This window comes from Peromyscus californicus, unplaced genomic scaffold (assembly GCF_007827085.1).
Source record: "Peromyscus californicus insignis strain IS unplaced genomic scaffold, ASM782708v3 Scaffold_21__1_contigs__length_65335640, whole genome shotgun sequence".
NCBI classification, from domain to species: Eukaryota; Metazoa; Chordata; class Mammalia; order Rodentia; family Cricetidae; genus Peromyscus; species Peromyscus californicus.
Window position 1 is genome coordinate 56,308,097 of NW_026294514.1, and position 16,061 is coordinate 56,324,157.

The window sequence follows — 16,061 nt, forward strand, 5'->3', positions numbered from 1 at the left end:
GAGGCACAGTAGAAAGGCAGGAGGAGCTTTCCAGGGGAACCTTTGTCCTAATCCTGCTCTGTGTAGAGGAGGTCATGACATGGGTTCCTCTGTAGTCAGGAATAGTTCTCCTTGCTGGCTGTACCCCCTCCCCCACCTGTCCTTGAAGCCCTTGCGGCTTGTAGGTCCTTAGGAAAAAGCACTGCCTCCAGTTGTCCCGCTTTACATACACTCAGTGAGAAACCAAGTCTGAATGCCTCCTGCTCGGGTTTCTCTGCTTTCGTTTAGCCACATGAAATGAAGATCACCTCTGCCTATCTCCAGGACATCGAGAATGCCTACAAGAACACCTTCCTCCCAGAGATGAGGTGAGCCCAGCACAGTGCTGACATGCAAGACTCAAGCTGCCTTGCAGAGACTGCAGGGAGCCCCATAGCCCAGAGTGCTTTCTCCCTCCATCACTGCCTCGGGCTGCAGACCAACACGAGACTTTTCAGTTCAGGTTCTGTGAATTTGTTTGGGTGGTTTTTTAAAATGCTTTCCCCCCTACTGTTATATCCTTAAAATTCTTGATGCTAAAAATAAGTCACTGTTCAAGTCCATATTGAAGTTTAGCAGAAGAGGTGCATTCTTATTCAAGTAGCAGGCAGATATCTAGAAAAATTGCTGGAAACACTCAGCATACTATGGTGGAAATCCATGAAGACAGTCCATAGATCCTTTTAGTCGGTGTCCTTCTGTAGTATTGGTGTCTTCCCATTCCTGACCCTGTGTTGAAGCATGAGAGAAGCATGCTTTCCTCACTCCATAGGGTTCTCAGGTCATAGGTGTATTTGTATGTAAAGGAAGGTGTTACAGTTAGATTGTTTGATGCTGAAAAGTTTCAGGGCATTGTTTAAATTCTCAAAGAAATTAAAATTGTGAATAAAAAAAATGAAGTAAGTGATTGTTGCCTTCTACACAGTCATACTGCAGTGGCATGAATACCAGAAAACCCAGGTGACAGGATATGGGGGTGCTGTGTCAGACAGAGCAGGGCCTCTAGTGGCTGCTGGGCATTTGTACAGACCTTCTACCTGAGAATGCTGACCATGTGCCTCTCCTTCTGTCTTACAGTGAGCAGTGTGAAGTTTTGGTGTACAGTACCTGGGAATCTGAAAACTCAATCAAGGTGGGCGATGCTAGCCAATGGTAGATCTTATTCAACTTGATGCATAGGATTCCCCAGACCACATGTTGAGTTTGATTGCTACTAGTTTTAGGAGCATTGGTGCTTCCTAATCAAACAGCAGAATCTGCCCTGCTCATTACCCTCCCTGAACCATCAAGTTGTTGATTCTTTTAAAAAATAGCTTTGTTCATATGATCTTAAAATCATAGATGGCAAAGATGCAAAATGCCTCAAGGCATGTATGTATCCCAGAACATGACAGCTGCACCTTGCATTAGTTCAGAGGAAAAGTTAGTCATTTAAAGAGAACTGTTTTCCTTACATCTACATTTTGTGAAATTCCAGTTAATCTTAACAGAGTTTTCAGGAAACTTAATGAGTACCAGGCAAGAAAATTCTGAAAGGAGTAATTCAGGCCATCTGCTCTCCCAAGTACAAAAGCATATGTACAGTAACAAAACCTCTGTGTCATTAATCCAAGAAACAGCAAGTCACCCAGTTAGTGTGAGTTCTCTCTGGTGCATTGGCCTCAACACAGAGACCGTCTTAGCTTGGCAAAGCCAGTTCCTTCAGTGTAATAATAAAATGTGAAATAGGAGGGAAAAGGTCATTCTTACATGGTATTAAGGTAAGTAAATATCCATCCGGTGAAAAAACGTAAGACTAAAGTAAAGAAACAGAAGTTCAAGGCCAGCCTGAGCTACCTAGTGAATTCTAGACCAGCCTGGGCTGCATGAGACCCTGTGGACAATGACAAAAACTAACACCAAACCTCCCACAGGAGTTCTGCTCTCAATTTATTCATTGTATCGAAGGCTTCAGCTACCAGCACCTGGGAAGCAGAGGCAGGAAGATTACTGCAAGTTTGAGGCAGCCTGGTCTACATAATGAGTTCCAGGCTAGCTAGGGCTCAATAGCAAGACCCCATCTCAGAAAGAAATGAAGGTCGGAAGTTAGTAAATAATAAGGAGCATAGGAATTCAAGACTAAGTGCCAGCTCAGGCCCCTCTGTCCTGCAGAAGGGTCTTGCAGAGCTGGTGGCTCAGCACCCTGCATGCTCGTTCTTCTGTACAAAGGGCGGGAGGAAGGGGACCTGGTGAGCTCTCCCACTCGGGAACAGCATTCTGCTTTCAGAAGGAGTCTGTGTTTTAGCGTGGCTCTGCTGCTTCTTGCTGTAAGTATTCTTGTTCCTGGCTTATCCTACTTGGTCTGAAAGGCTAGTTTCATTACTTTCCTGGTCCTTGTTTGTATTCAGTTTATTTTTATACCTTTTGATTGGTGTTTTGATATCTATTTAGATGGTATGTATCTTAGAATAATGAGCCTTCAAGTGAGGGCCGAGCTGGGTGTGTTCTAGAAGAGCTTTGAACATGAAAATATTGTCTCTCTGAAAGGGCAGGACTGAGGCCTGGACTCTCCAGGAATGTCTTAGTGTTCAGGTTCCTCTGCTTTTCTGTGTGGCTCTTTCCTTCTAGAAGGAACTTATTTGGGAAGACAAGAGTAGTCTATCCTTAATGCTGGCTATTCCGTCTAGTCTTACTTTTCTTCCGGTCTTCAGAGCAGCTCTGTCCCCTTGGTATTTTGGGGTGTTGGTGAGGCAGCATCATGCTAAGCAGCATTCAAGTCCTACCATTTTGTTCTTCTTGACTTTTATGCCAAGAGTTTGTAACTTACAGTGTTGCCTTATTCACAATTCTAAAATGGGGTTCTCTCTTTCTCTTGTTTTAGGTGGTGGAGGACATTGAATACCTTAAGTACAACAAAGGGCCTTGGCTTAAACAGAGTGACGTTTCCTTTCACCACCTGCGCTTGCGGTGAGTCACTGGGGAAGCTGTTGGGACAGGAACAAACTACTCCTTGGAGTACACTGCAGTGGTCTGCTGCATGCTGTAGAAGTAGACAGATTTTAAATAATAAATGCTTCAACTTAGTTGTCAACTGCACCAGCAAATACTGAGGTCTTTATCCCTTTCCCTTCCAAACAACTCATGAATTCTCTAGTGGGCTCAGTGTGTAGATGTTTGTTGTTATTGATTCCAGCGTTATTTTGCTTCTGCCCTGTGCCAGGCATGGTTCTAGTTTGAAAGACTATAGGGATCAAATACTATTTCTGCTCTCAGCAGAGACACATTTTAGTGGGAGAAGCAGAGCAAACCAGGTCGTGGAACTATCGAATCATAAAGGCCACTACTAAGTCCTGGAGTGTGAGTGAGCAGGGCATGTAGACCTTTGCATGAAGAGACCTGAAGGAAGTAGGACTCAGCCTTATGCATCTGAAGCTTACCAGGTGTCAGAGGGGCAACAGATGGAGAAGCTGAGGCAGGGGCATGCCGGGTGGGGGTGTAGTCCCACAGTTAAACCTGTGTGGGCAGGCAGAGGAGCCATGGCAGAAGCAGACCACAGGTGTGGGAAGGGAGGCCATCTGCCTATGTACAGTCCTCCTACCACAGCCCACACCCCTTTCCCTATTAGCCTTTTGTGGCATGTCAATATTAGGCTCTCATAGGCAACCTGTGTACACTAAGCCTCCCATTCCATCCTCTTTTGAGCCACAGTGCCCTGACTTTTTGGAATTTGTTCCCATGGACATTTCAGGGGTGATCCCTGTGCTCAGCATGTCCGCTGACCTTGTAGATTTCCAGCCAGTCCTGATTACTGCCATGCCTATGCTGCTGGCCCCCAGCTGGACTCCAGTGCACAGGAAGCTTACCTGCCACCCCAGGTCCTACACAGGCTTCATGCAGATGCGCATACAGGAGAGATTCTTGGAGGAGGTGCTTTTCATTGTTTTATAGCTATTCCTACAAATTCAGGAATGACTTTGTAAAGAAAGCATTGTTAATTGTTTGGCTTACATGTCAGAATATTTCAATATTTAGGGCCCCCCTTTTTAAAGGGGTTGCCTGTGTTTCTTAGCTTGGTCTCACTCCTAGGTCTAAGTGATCATCTCACGATGCCTCTCCAGTGGTTGGGAAGACCAGTCTACACCAACATTGCTGCCTTACGGCCTATTAACTTACAATAATGGGGACCATGGTGTTTGGGGTATGCCTTTGTGTGAAGTCATTCCACTGCCCTGATGCTGGGCCTGGGGCCTTGCACTTTGGCACTGCAACTGTGGTCCCTTTGACTCTTCCTGGGCTGCCCGTACCAGAATGGCCTTGGTGCTCAGTCTCTCTTGTCAGTATTTGGAAGTAAATGACTGTGACTGTTTCTGCTGCCCTGCCTGGGGCTATGATGGGGGTGCCTCCTCAGTGATGCCGGTGTCCTTGGTCCTTGAGAGTGTGGAGGATGGATCAACTGTGCTTTCTCCACCTGGTGGGTTAAGTGGAGCTGTGGTCTCCTGTGTCCAGGGCACATCCAGCTCGCTAACATGTATTGCCCAAGGGCAGTAAGCTCGGTGGTAGAGCACTTGCCTGTGATGCTGTGGTTCAGTCTCCAGCAGTGTGGGGTGGCTGCAGTGGATGCGTGCAGCAGCTTTTTCTTCCTTCCGTCACCGGAGCAGCATCACAGCGACAACAGATCCACGTGGGGGCAGGAGTCACCGTGCTGAGTTTACTAATTCACAGCACGGTGTTTAATGGGATTTCAACTTGTAGTCAGACTCAAGGGTTAGGTACAAATTACTTTTCTCGTTGGTTGGAAGGGATGTTGACAGCTGAGTAAGGCAGACACAGCTTAGCATCTCTGCAGCAGACTGCAGGGGTGGGGATAGGGTTTGCTCTAGCCAGAATGTGGGGCAGGTCACTTGAACCTCTGTGCCTTGCTTTCTTCATCTGTGAAATTTTAGCACTAAGCAGAGCATGAGACTGAATTTGCTGACTAGAAAAGAAAAATAAGTGTAAGTATAGAGTTCACACATGTTCCATTCCATAGACTCACTGACCCACTGTGCAGTAGTCTTATGCTCAGTGAAAGAAACCTGCTGATAGAACTGCATCTCTGAAAAAGGCTCTTTAAAGAATCTAGTATCCTCCATCGAAACACAAGACGGAGGCTCCTTCTGAATCTTCCTGGCCAGGGGAGGAAGCACCCAACTCTGCCTGTGGGTCCTGCATGAGGGCTCTGCAGCCTGGAGGAGTACCTTCTCAGGATGCACACCACAGTCCAGCAGAGGCTGCAAGCTTGCTGATAGACACAGTGAAGCAGAAACAAGAGGAAGCCTCCGGTACCTTAGAAACTCAGGGTTCTCTACGGTGTTGAAGTTAGCTGGGAAGCTCCCTGAGGCTGTTTTTGTTGTAGTCTGCTCCTTGCTGTAAATGTGGCAGTGTGACAGAAGGTACTCCTGGAAGTCTCAACTGCTGGATGCACAAGATGGAGAATGGAAAGAAGCAGATGTCATAAAAGGAAATGTATTTAAAAGGCTCCAGAGGAAAAGAGACTTTTCTTCATTAAGAAAAACACTTGATACCAGAGACCATCCTGCCATGACTGGGTCAGAGGTGTTCCTTGATGGGGCCAGGCAAGTGGATCTCAGTGTGTCAGCTTCCTGTCATGGTGACAGATAAAAGAGAAAGGCTTATTTTGGCTCATGGTTTTGGAGGTTTGGGACCATGGTCATTTGGCTGTGTGACTTGGGCCTGTGTCAAAGCAGCACAACATGGTGGACATGTGGTAGAATAGGCCCTCAGCTCATGGTGGCCAGGAAACAAAGGGCTGGTCCTAAAGAGCACACAGCTATAGGCCAGTGATGACACCAAGAACATGTAGACCTTTGGAGGAAGACATTAAGAATCCAACTTCTCGCCGGGCGGTGGTGGCGCACGCCTTTAATCCCAGCACTCGGGAGGCAGAGCCAGGCGGATCTCTGTGAGTTCGAGGCCAGCCTGGGCTACCAAGTGAGTCCCAGGAAAGGCGCAAAGCTACACAGAGAAACCCTGTCTCGAAAAACCAAAAAAAAAAAAAAAAAAGAATCCAACTTCTCTTCCTCCCTAGAGTTTAACAGGCTCTGTTGGTGACAGGGACACCCTTCTGTATCTGATTCAGCATCTCTGGGACCTCAGCACCTGCTCAACTGTGGGGATATCTGATTTCCCATCTCAGCTGTGAGCTCTTCAAGTTCTTCAAACACTCATTTTTTGTGTGCTCCCTTGATGCTTTGGAAATGTTCACTACATGAGTGGTTTGTGATCACCTGAGCTTTTCAGAGGAGCTGTTCATTCCATCAGCTACCCTAGCATTTCCTGTTCCTCTTACATGGCTGTCTTCATATCCTTCCTCACTCGCTGTGATGTCTGTTGGCACAGAGGGTGATGTCTGATGTTGCTTTTCCTCTGATCTCATATCTTTGTAAAATTGTATCTACGCTTAGTGCTCCTTATGCATTTTCTTCATTTCTCCTACTCACAAGCATGAATTAAGTGGTGGTCCTGCCATGTGCCACACTTTGTTCACACATCCGTAAGCCACACTTAGAAGTACAGGAGTGTTTGTTACTATTTCAAAAAGTAATAGCCGGGCAGTGGTGGTACTCGCCTTTATTCCCAGCACTCGGGAGGCAGAGGCAGGTGGATTTCTGTGAGTTCGAGGCCAGCCTGGTATATAGAGCGAGTTGCAGGAAAGGCGCAAAGCTACACAGAGAAACCCTGTCTGGAAAAACCAAAAAAAAAAAAGTAATAAATGTGAGTTGTGACTTTTTTTGCACAACAGTAAATTTTAAGGAAAAATAAGCAGTCAGGCTCTTGGGAAGGCATAGGATTCATGGCACCAATGGTGAAGAAAGATGAGGCAGTGGGCTCATGCTAGTAGCATGAGGCAGCACTAATTAAGCTGCTCAAGGCTAGGCTCCCAGAAAGAAGATGTACAGATAGCAAGGTGAAGTAACTGTAGGGCACAGGCACATCTGCTTGTCTTTGGAAGTGAGAAACAAAGATCAAAAGCCAAATTACCTGCCCTCCTGCTGTCACAGGACCAGAGTTGACAGTTTAGTGGGGTTTCCAGTCAGTGCAGTGTGTATTTATGTATTTCTGGATATTGTCTTACAGTTTATATCTATTTGAATATCACAAACATGTCCCTATTTTACTAAACATTGAAGTTTTTTATTTTTATTGGCTACCTGTATATGCCATTTCTATTAAATTGATAAATGAATCAGGTTGACAAACTATGGTCTGTAGTTGAAGTTTTCCTGTGTCCATCCACTTCCTGCAGCTGCTCAGACCCAAGTAAACACACAGAGACTTATATTATTTTTAAATTGTATGGCCATGGCAGGCTTCTTGCTATCTAGCTCTTATATCTTAAATTAATCCATTTCTGTTAATCTGTAAGTTGCCACGTGACTTGTGGCTTACCAGTACTTTTATATCTTGCTTCCTCTGTGTCTGGCCGGCAACTCCTGACTCAGCCTTCCTGTTCCCAGAATTCTCCTCTCTGCTTATCCCACCTATACTATGCTTCCTGCCTGGCTACTGGCCAATCAGCGTTTTATTTATCAACCAAATCAGAGCAACACATTCACAGCATATAGAGCAATATCCATAGCAGTGGTCTGTGTGCCAGATCACCCCAGAGCTGCTCAGACTTTTCTTACATTTGCATATTAGGTGGCAGAAACTGTACAGCGCTCCCAGTTGTGCATGAGAAATGTGTCAGTGAAACCCACTCATATAGCATAGTCACTGTGTAGTTTTAAAGCCTCTTACTTACTATCTGGTCCTCAATAGGAAAAGCTTATTTAACCTCTGGGATAAAGCAGAACTCACTACTTATTTGATTACTGATCTTTCTGAATATTTTTATTCCTTCATATTCACGGCATACAAATGCACATATTGTGCACACTTCTTTGGTTCCATGTTACTTTCTTATTGATTTTTTTTTTTTTCTCAAGACTATTTTGTAGAAACTGTTGCCAGTAAATATTTTATCTGTTAAAAAGTACAGTAAGGGTTGGGAGATGACTTAGTAAGGGACCTAAGTTAGGAGTGCAGGCACCCCCATAACAAGCTGGGTGTGGTTGTGCATGCTTGTTTGGAAGCAGGGAGATCCCTGGGGCTTGCTGATCAGCCAGTATAACCAAATCCATTCAGTAAGAGACTCCATCTCAAAAATTAGGATTGAGAGTGAATGAGAAAGATTCTGAGTGTTGCTTTCTGGCCTCTGCACACATAGCAACACACACATATGCATATGCATTTGCACAAACACAGGAACATTAAAGTGTGCATGTGTATACACAGTGATACAGTATAATTAAGTAAAAATCAAAACCTGCCATTTTGTTCCCAAACAAAAGAAAAAAATTGTTTGCTTATGTTCCTCTTGGTTGCTTATGTGCCTTTGTGAGTCTCCTTTTCCTGGTGGTGACTTTTTCAAAGAACTAGGCGTTGTCTTTTCATTTGCTGCTTTGTTTTTAGCTGATGATTTTTGCTTGTTTCATTTTTCCTCCTGCTTCCTTAGGTCTCAGCTGTTCTCTGCAGCATCCCAGGGTAGATCTCAGACAGCTGAGTTAGACCCTCTGTCCTAACAAAGCCCTGGTCCACTCAGTTTCTCTCTTGTACTACTCTTCCCGCAGCCTACACATTTGATAAGGACCATTGTTAATTTCATGAAGGGAAAATATTTTCAGAGTTCTTTGGAGACTTCCTTGGCTGACATGTGATTTGGGAGTGTGTCATTTTGTTGTGTCTGGAGTTTTCCATCTATCCTTCTACCCCCGTACATAACCCTGGTGTGATCTGCAAACGTTCTGCCTAGTTCTCTTCTTTTACCTCCATTCAGGTGTTCTGTAGGCAGGCATGTCTTATTTATGCCTTGGTACATGCTCTATTTAGCAGACTGTGGGTTCTGCTATGGAATGGGATGCTAAGTCTGCCTGTTGATGAAGTGGAGGCATGTGGTGACCGGGTCATCTGTGTCCCCTGTGGATCTGTCAGTTCTGAAATGGGGTTAAAAGCCCAAGCAGCGCCAGCTCTCCTGGGTCTCCAGTGAGGCCTGTTTATTTTTGCCTTGTGTTTTGATTCTTGTTGAGAAGAATCTTACATCTTCTAATCTGATAATACTCCTTTGTATGTACCTGTTACTTTACTTTGTTTTAAACTCTGCTCTGTCTGAAATCTAAAAATCTGAAAAAGACACTTTTGCTCTCAGCATAGGCATGGTATCTTTTTTTTCATTCTTTTACTTTTAAATTGTCTCAATTTAAGATCATTTTCTTACACAGCAAATAGTTGGGTCTTGTTTTTTCATATCATCTGATAGTCTATGTTTGGATCTTTTATGTTAAAGTGAGCAGTAATAGTGGAATCCATGTTTCCTGTTTTCTACTCCTTACATTGTTTTCTTTTTACCCCCTCTCTGAAATGAACTGATCGTTTTATATAATTCTACTTATGTATAAGTATTTCATACGTTAGGGGAAAAAACCACATTTTTCGTTGCTGTGTTTTCCTGTCATTCCCAGCTCATCCGTGTCCACTGCTATTCTACAGGAGGGCAGGTGGCTGACAGTAGGAAGCACCCTCTCTCCCTAACAGTATTGCTGGCATTATTCCACTCTCTGCAAGCTATAATCTCTTAGGATATTGTAATTGTTATCAAGTTTAAGAAAAGGGCAGTTTGCCTACTCTACCACAACACCAACCAAGTTATTTTTTTAAAAAAAAAATTGTGACTGCTGAGTATGTGGAGACTTTTCTGTCTTTGTGGTGTGACAGCTTGTGTCCACAGTGGGGGTTACTGAAAGTGTACGGCAGGAAACATGGAGGCTGTGTGACAGTACTGTGCTTTTTGTGTCCTTAGAGTTTGCTATCACAGGGTCCCTAGAAGCATCCCTGTGGATACCATGGGGTGCCTATAATTGCTTGAAATGATTGTGTGTGTGTGTGTGTGTGTGTGTGTGTGTGTGTGAGAGAGAGAGAGAGAGAGAGAGAGAGAGAGAGAGAGAGAGATTAGATTGACTTATAGGATGCCATCCTAATAGTCCAGCAATGGCTCTTCTACACTGGAGGGACTGAGACTCGGGTAGGTGTTCAATCCATGAGGCTGGATTTCTCTGTAGTCCCAATCTGGCACTCAAGGCCTGGAGGATTCCTAGAGTCTGAAGTACACATTAGAATCCCGAAGATGTTGGTTCTAATATTAGTGCATAAATGCTGCAGCAACAGGATAGATGAACTTGCTAGCAAGAGTGAGGACAAGCAGGTAGTAGTTTCCTCCTTCTATAGCCCTGACCACCCCGACAAACCATTGTCTACAGCCCATTAATCAACATACATTCAGTCACACATCTGACTAGTTCTCCTTCCAAGTAAAATGTTAAACCATGTGCACTGCCCATAGTTCTGCTCACTGTGAAGATTTCTCTTCAGGGTCCTCCAGAAAGTAGTATATGCATTGAATCAGCACTCAGTATCTGGTACTGCTCCTTTAGCCAAGTCTAGGTATTGGGGTGGAAATAGAAATGGTTCCATTCACTATCACCCCTAGTAATCTGGTAGGAATTTTTTTCTTCCTGATTGTATGACCTTATGCCCTGCTGTCCTAGAAGTTTGGGTACTAGAGAGTGGGTGGTTGTTATGAAGAACTTGACTGTGTTTTGTTTGCTTGTTTGTTTATTTTGTTTTGAGGAATTTGGAAGGCTTTGGTGCTTAAACTAGAAAAGCAGTTGAATTTAGTAAGCAGAACTTAATGGACTATTCTATTAGGAACTTGGAAATCAGTAGCACTGAGGGTAGTACAGACAGCGGAGGGCTCATGGGGTTTCAGAGGAAGCAGGGACTTGACTAACAGCTGTTATATCTTGGCAGAAAATCTGGCTACCTTCTGCCCTCGTCCTGAGAACTTGCCTGAAGTTAAGTAATGGACTAATCTGTGGGAGCCCGTTCTCGGGTTCCTCGTGGCTTTACCCAGCAGGTCCGCTTAGAGGATGATTAGGACCACGGGCCTGAGTGCAGGTGTCTGAGATGGTCTGCACTTGGCTATGCTGGAGGAGGAGGTCTTTTGCTCCACCCCTTGGCGTCTCTATAAAAACCCTGGGGCAGAGACAGTCGGGGCCCGTTGGAATAGGTTCCAGGCCCTCTCGAGGCTATCCTTTATTTTCTATCTGTTTATCTCCGCGATATTCTCCGCAATATTCTCCACAATAAATCCTTCTATCTAATATTTCCTGCTGTTCGCACTCAAGAAAACTCTGGGGAACTGTGGGGGTGGTTGGGTAAACGTCCCACAGAATGGCGCCTGAACAGGGACTAAAGAAAAAGAAAAAACAGGAACTAAAGAAAAAAGAAAAAAGGGGGGACTAAAAAAAAAGGGGGGGGACTAAAGACAAAGTAATAGGGACTAAAGATAAAGGAAAATAATAGTTTTATTACAGAGTTTTTGGCGAAAGTGCTGAGTCAGCCCTGCCAGTGGATAAGGCATGCCGGTGTTATGGAAAATATATATATTTTATATATATTGAGAGGCAGGGGTTTTATCCTCGAGAGAAAAGGAAAGCGGACTGGAAGGATGTCCGATGCTGCAGCGAAATTCTCTTCTGTCAAAATTTTCTATCTTCTATCCCTTTCTCAATTTCTATCTGTGAAAAATAAGTATAAGGCGTAGGGTAGTAATATAGTGTAGGAAAAACTTAGCAGTGTAAGATTGTGTAGGAAAAAATGAGGCAACTAGACAGAAAAACTCTACAATTTTCTAACTTTGGGGGCTATAAACGCAAACTGGGAAAAAGTCTTTCTTTGGGCTTCACGGGTAGTAAAAAAGCTCTTCTCTGAGCTTATGGGGAAGAAAAAGTTTCCTATGGAAGCTTTTGTCCTGGGGACAGCTGAAATGCTAAGTCCAAGTGGCAGGAGAAAGTGTTTTCTCCCTGAGGCAAAAATGAGGGTGTAAAAAGCCAAAAAGTTTAAAGTTGGGAAGTTTTGGGAAAAGTTGGTCTTTCTCTCTTGGGGGGAAACTATAAGGGGAAACTCTTAAACTATAAAGCTTTTCTTGGAAATTTTTGGGGAAAAAAAAACTCTCTAAAAAGCCTTCATCTTAGCCGGGCGGTGGTGGCGCACGCCTTTAATCCCAGCACTCGGGAGGCAGAGCCAGGCGGATCTCTGTGAGTTCGAGGCCAGCCTGGGCTACCAAGTGAGTTCCAGGAAAAGGCGCAAAGCTACACAGAGAAACCCTGTCTCGAAAAACCAAAAAAAAAAAAAAGCCTTCATCTTTCTCAAAAGCTCTTAAAAACTTAAAAACTAAAGCCTTTTAACTTTCTCTCTCAGAAGGACAAATTAGAATCACCTGAAGATATTAGTATGGGGACCACCTGTGATTAGCTCTAAGGGAAAACAACAAACCTCTTAAGACAGCAAAACCTCTAAGTTTTCAAGCTTTAAAAATCCTCCCTGCAATGCAGGAGGCAGGGACAAGTTCCTAAAAACCTCTTCTAAGCTCTGTCTCTTCAAGCTGGTCAGAGTACCCTGAGGGAAACGCTTGGGAGAGTGTGGGTAAAGAGCTACAGAGAGCCCAAAAGGGCCGGAAACTTTATCTGAGAAAAGCAAAAACGCCAAGCTTTTCAGTTACAGCCGAGCTGAGGCATCAAGGGTTTTGTTTGAGCGTTTCAGAATGAAAAGGTGCTCCTAATCCTCCTAATGCAAAGATCCACTGAAGCAATGCAAACTGTTAGCATTGTATCCTCGCTTCTGACCAAAAACCCAGGGGCGACTGGCCAGCGTCTCTGAGTTGGGGTGCATTTCGGGGATACTAGGGTTCCTGCAGTGGTAAACTTCCTGGAGCACAGAGCTGAGGCAGGAAGGTGCAGGACCCAGGGGAAGATTGCCAATGAACAAACAAAACTAAAGCCAGTGGGAACAGCACAGTTGCCTGCTTTCCTACAAGTCCCGGGTTGATAGGTCCACAGCTGCAAAAAGACATCTGAGAAAAGCTTTCCTATCAGAGAAAGGACCTTTCTGGGAAAGCAGTAAAGCTGAACTGTGTCTGAAGCAATTGTGCTGCTGAGTCAGAACGCTGTCTGGGGAAAGAGCCCAGCCAGGGCAGAACAGACCTATCCAGGAGTAAAGCTTTCTTTTCTGTCAGAGAAAGCACCTCTTTGAGAAAAGCTTTGTTTCAACTAACTCCTGGTGAAATGAGGGAGTGTAGCCCTGAGGGGTGATTGCCTCTGGCATAAGCTCTGTCCTTGAGCACCCAGACAAGCAAATGCAACCCACTGGGGGACTGGGCCAGGTGAAGGCCTGATGAAGCAAAAAACCTGTCCTAATGGGAGTTTAGAAATGGCAAAAACCTCCCCTGTTAGAAAAGCAGAAGCTTGATTTATGAACACAAACTCCACAGACCCCGAAAACGGAAACAGACTAAAGCCCCTACCTTCAGTAGCAGGGAAAGCCGCCACTGTAGTGTCGGAAACTGTTTCTGGGGTAGAGGGGATAAACTGAGACCAAACTGGGTACTGTCAGGGAGAAAGACTCTGAAGAAACAGAAGGGACATATTCCTCCCCAGAAAATACTTGACCTGTAATAAAGCTGCTAGAATTTGAGGCAGATTCGGGGGGAGAAAAAAAAGCCCCTACCTTCAAAAGCAGCTAGCAGAGGAACAGAGCCGCAGACAAATACCTGAAGCTCTGCATCTGGGGAAGGGAGGAACAAGCAAAATGAGAATAAAATCAGTGGGAGAAAATCTCTGAAGGAGCTATGGAAAAGCTCTGTTGTAAATGTTTTTGACTGGCTAAGGCAAGCACAAGCCCCGAGGAAAGTTGCTATCAGAAATGGCGGCCTCAATGCAGGCTAACGAGGCAGGTGCAGTTTTGATTTGGGGGCCTGTGTCAAATGAAGGAGAGACACCTGTTGAAGCCAGCTGAGGAGAGAATAGAAATCTCCCAATGTGCCATAGCTGAAAATGTAAAATGCTTGTTCAGATCTCCCGTTGCAAAAGCAAAAAACTTTGTTCAAACATCCCGGGCAAGAATTTGTAGGCAAGTCTGGTAAAAGAGAACCAGTTGACTCTCAGACCCAAAAAGAACTATGGGAAATGACTGATATAAGGGAAATGATATAAAGGACTGATTTAAGGGACTGATAATATTATGGACTAATATAAGGGAAATGCATTCTGGGAAAGGTAGTTTTTCCGCTAAAGATGGCGACATTGCCCTGAAACACTTTTTGTCAGCTCGAAAATACGTTCCTGGTAAACTTAAAATACAGCTTTTAAAAGAATAAGGAGGAAAAACATCTAAGAGTCTAAGTGTCAGTTCCAATGAAAAATTGAAAGGATACGGAACTAGGTGCTTCGCGGTTTGGGGCTCGGTTGGTAAAATGCCTTATTTACCCTAATAGCTGTGCAAAGTTTACGGTAGTTGGATGACAAAAAGCTACCTTTAAGAGCAAACAAGCCACTTTAAAATCGTTAAGAAAACAAGGGAAAGCAGTTTATACACTGAACGTTGTCTTAGATATGAAGGAAACTTATGTGAAGTTAAAAATTATTTACGTCTTGAACAAACAGCCTGTAATGAGTGATTCCTTTGCAAATCTAATTAAGGATACAAGGAAACAGGCATTCAAAAAGAAATGACTGCTTTGTAGATGGGAAACAAACTTCAGAAAATCTAGCTGTCTTACGAAAGAGTTGCTTCACCTGAAAGTTCCTTATAAAAAATCAATGCTAAATATTACAGCTGCTAATACCATCAGGAGTTAAAGCTAATGAGGTGAAAATACTAAATCCTGAAAATACTTTTCTCAGAGTAAGCTAATGAAGGATATGTTTCATGAAAGAACATCTATGTTCTTGACTCCTTTGAATAGTAACAGTTTTGGTGAAAATATTGGAACTAACAACAACCAAGTCAAAATGTTTCGATAAATTCAAGATGCTATTCACAAAAGAAAGCTGCCATGCTTTGTGGGCCATATTAGAGCTCACTCCAATCTTCCTGGTCCTTTAGCTGAGGGTAATGCGAAATGGAAAGATCCCTGCTCGGGATTATGGAAGGGTCCCGATCCTGTGTTAATATGGGGTCGAGGACATGTTTGTGTTTTTTCACAAGAGGAGAATGAAGCTCGGTGTTTACCGGAGCGTCTGGTAAGGAGCGTGGAACTAAGGAAGGTCAGCTTCAATGACGTTCCTATAAAGGAACCAGAATGAAATTGGCTCGATTAGTATTTCTGAGGTTTTGTCACTGGTTAATGCAAACAGTGAGGAAACAGAGTTCGGAGCTGTGCCGCTTTTGGCTTTACTAGCTCCTTTAGAAAAAGACTTTATATCACCTAATAGCTGTGCGGTATTTGGCGAAGAGCTTTACAGCAGCTAAATACAGTAATTTCACCCTCAGTGTGAAGTGAAGTTTTTCGGTAGAACAAACCAAAAATACTGCTGTAATAGAAACGTTTGTCTGAATTGAAGTACTTAGGGGAGCTATTATGAATTTGGGTGAAGGGACAGCCTCTAGTTAAAAACCGTCTACCGCTGACAGTGCATCTCTGCCGGTCCGGAACGGCTGAGAGAACTGGCAACTTTGGAGTGTGGCTTTGTCCCGAAGATGTTACAGTCCCCTAGCAACAACTATCACAATTCTATAACAACAACACTCACTAAATCCCAGTGTTTTATAACAAAGCTGACTATAAATTCCAAACTTTAGAAATGATGTACGTACTTCCTGTCTAGTTGAGAGAATCTTTCTAATAGAGATAGTGATAATTAAGAGTAAGAAGTAGAGCCGGGCACCTTTAATCCCAACACTCGGGAGGCAGAGCCAGGCGGATCTCTGTGAGTTCGAGGCCAGCCTGGTCTCCAAAGCGAGTTCCAGGAAAGGCGCAAAGCTACACAGAGAAACCCTGTCTCGAAAAACCAAAAAAAAAAAAAAAAGTAAGAAGTAGAAAAAGATGAAAATAAGATGTGAGTTTGTAGAAATTCTGTTTTGTTAGATCTGTGTTAAGAAATCTTTAGGTGTTTGCTAAATTAAATATA

General features: G+C 44.0%; 1 protein-coding gene across 3 annotated transcripts in view; it reads left to right on the plus strand.

The window, feature by feature from the left end:
* The window catches only part of Ndufa10 (NADH:ubiquinone oxidoreductase subunit A10), a 49,712-nt gene that overhangs the window by 10,994 nt on the left and 22,657 nt on the right, over nt 1-16,061 (plus strand). For all 3 annotated transcript variants that reach the window (XM_052750388.1, XM_052750390.1, XM_052750389.1), the window contains exons 6-8: nt 268-347; nt 1,096-1,150; nt 2,879-2,964. In XM_052750388.1, the coding sequence (XP_052606348.1) occupies nt 268-347; nt 1,096-1,150; nt 2,879-2,964 (221 nt within the window). The remainder of the gene's footprint in view (nt 1-267; nt 348-1,095; nt 1,151-2,878; nt 2,965-16,061) is intronic.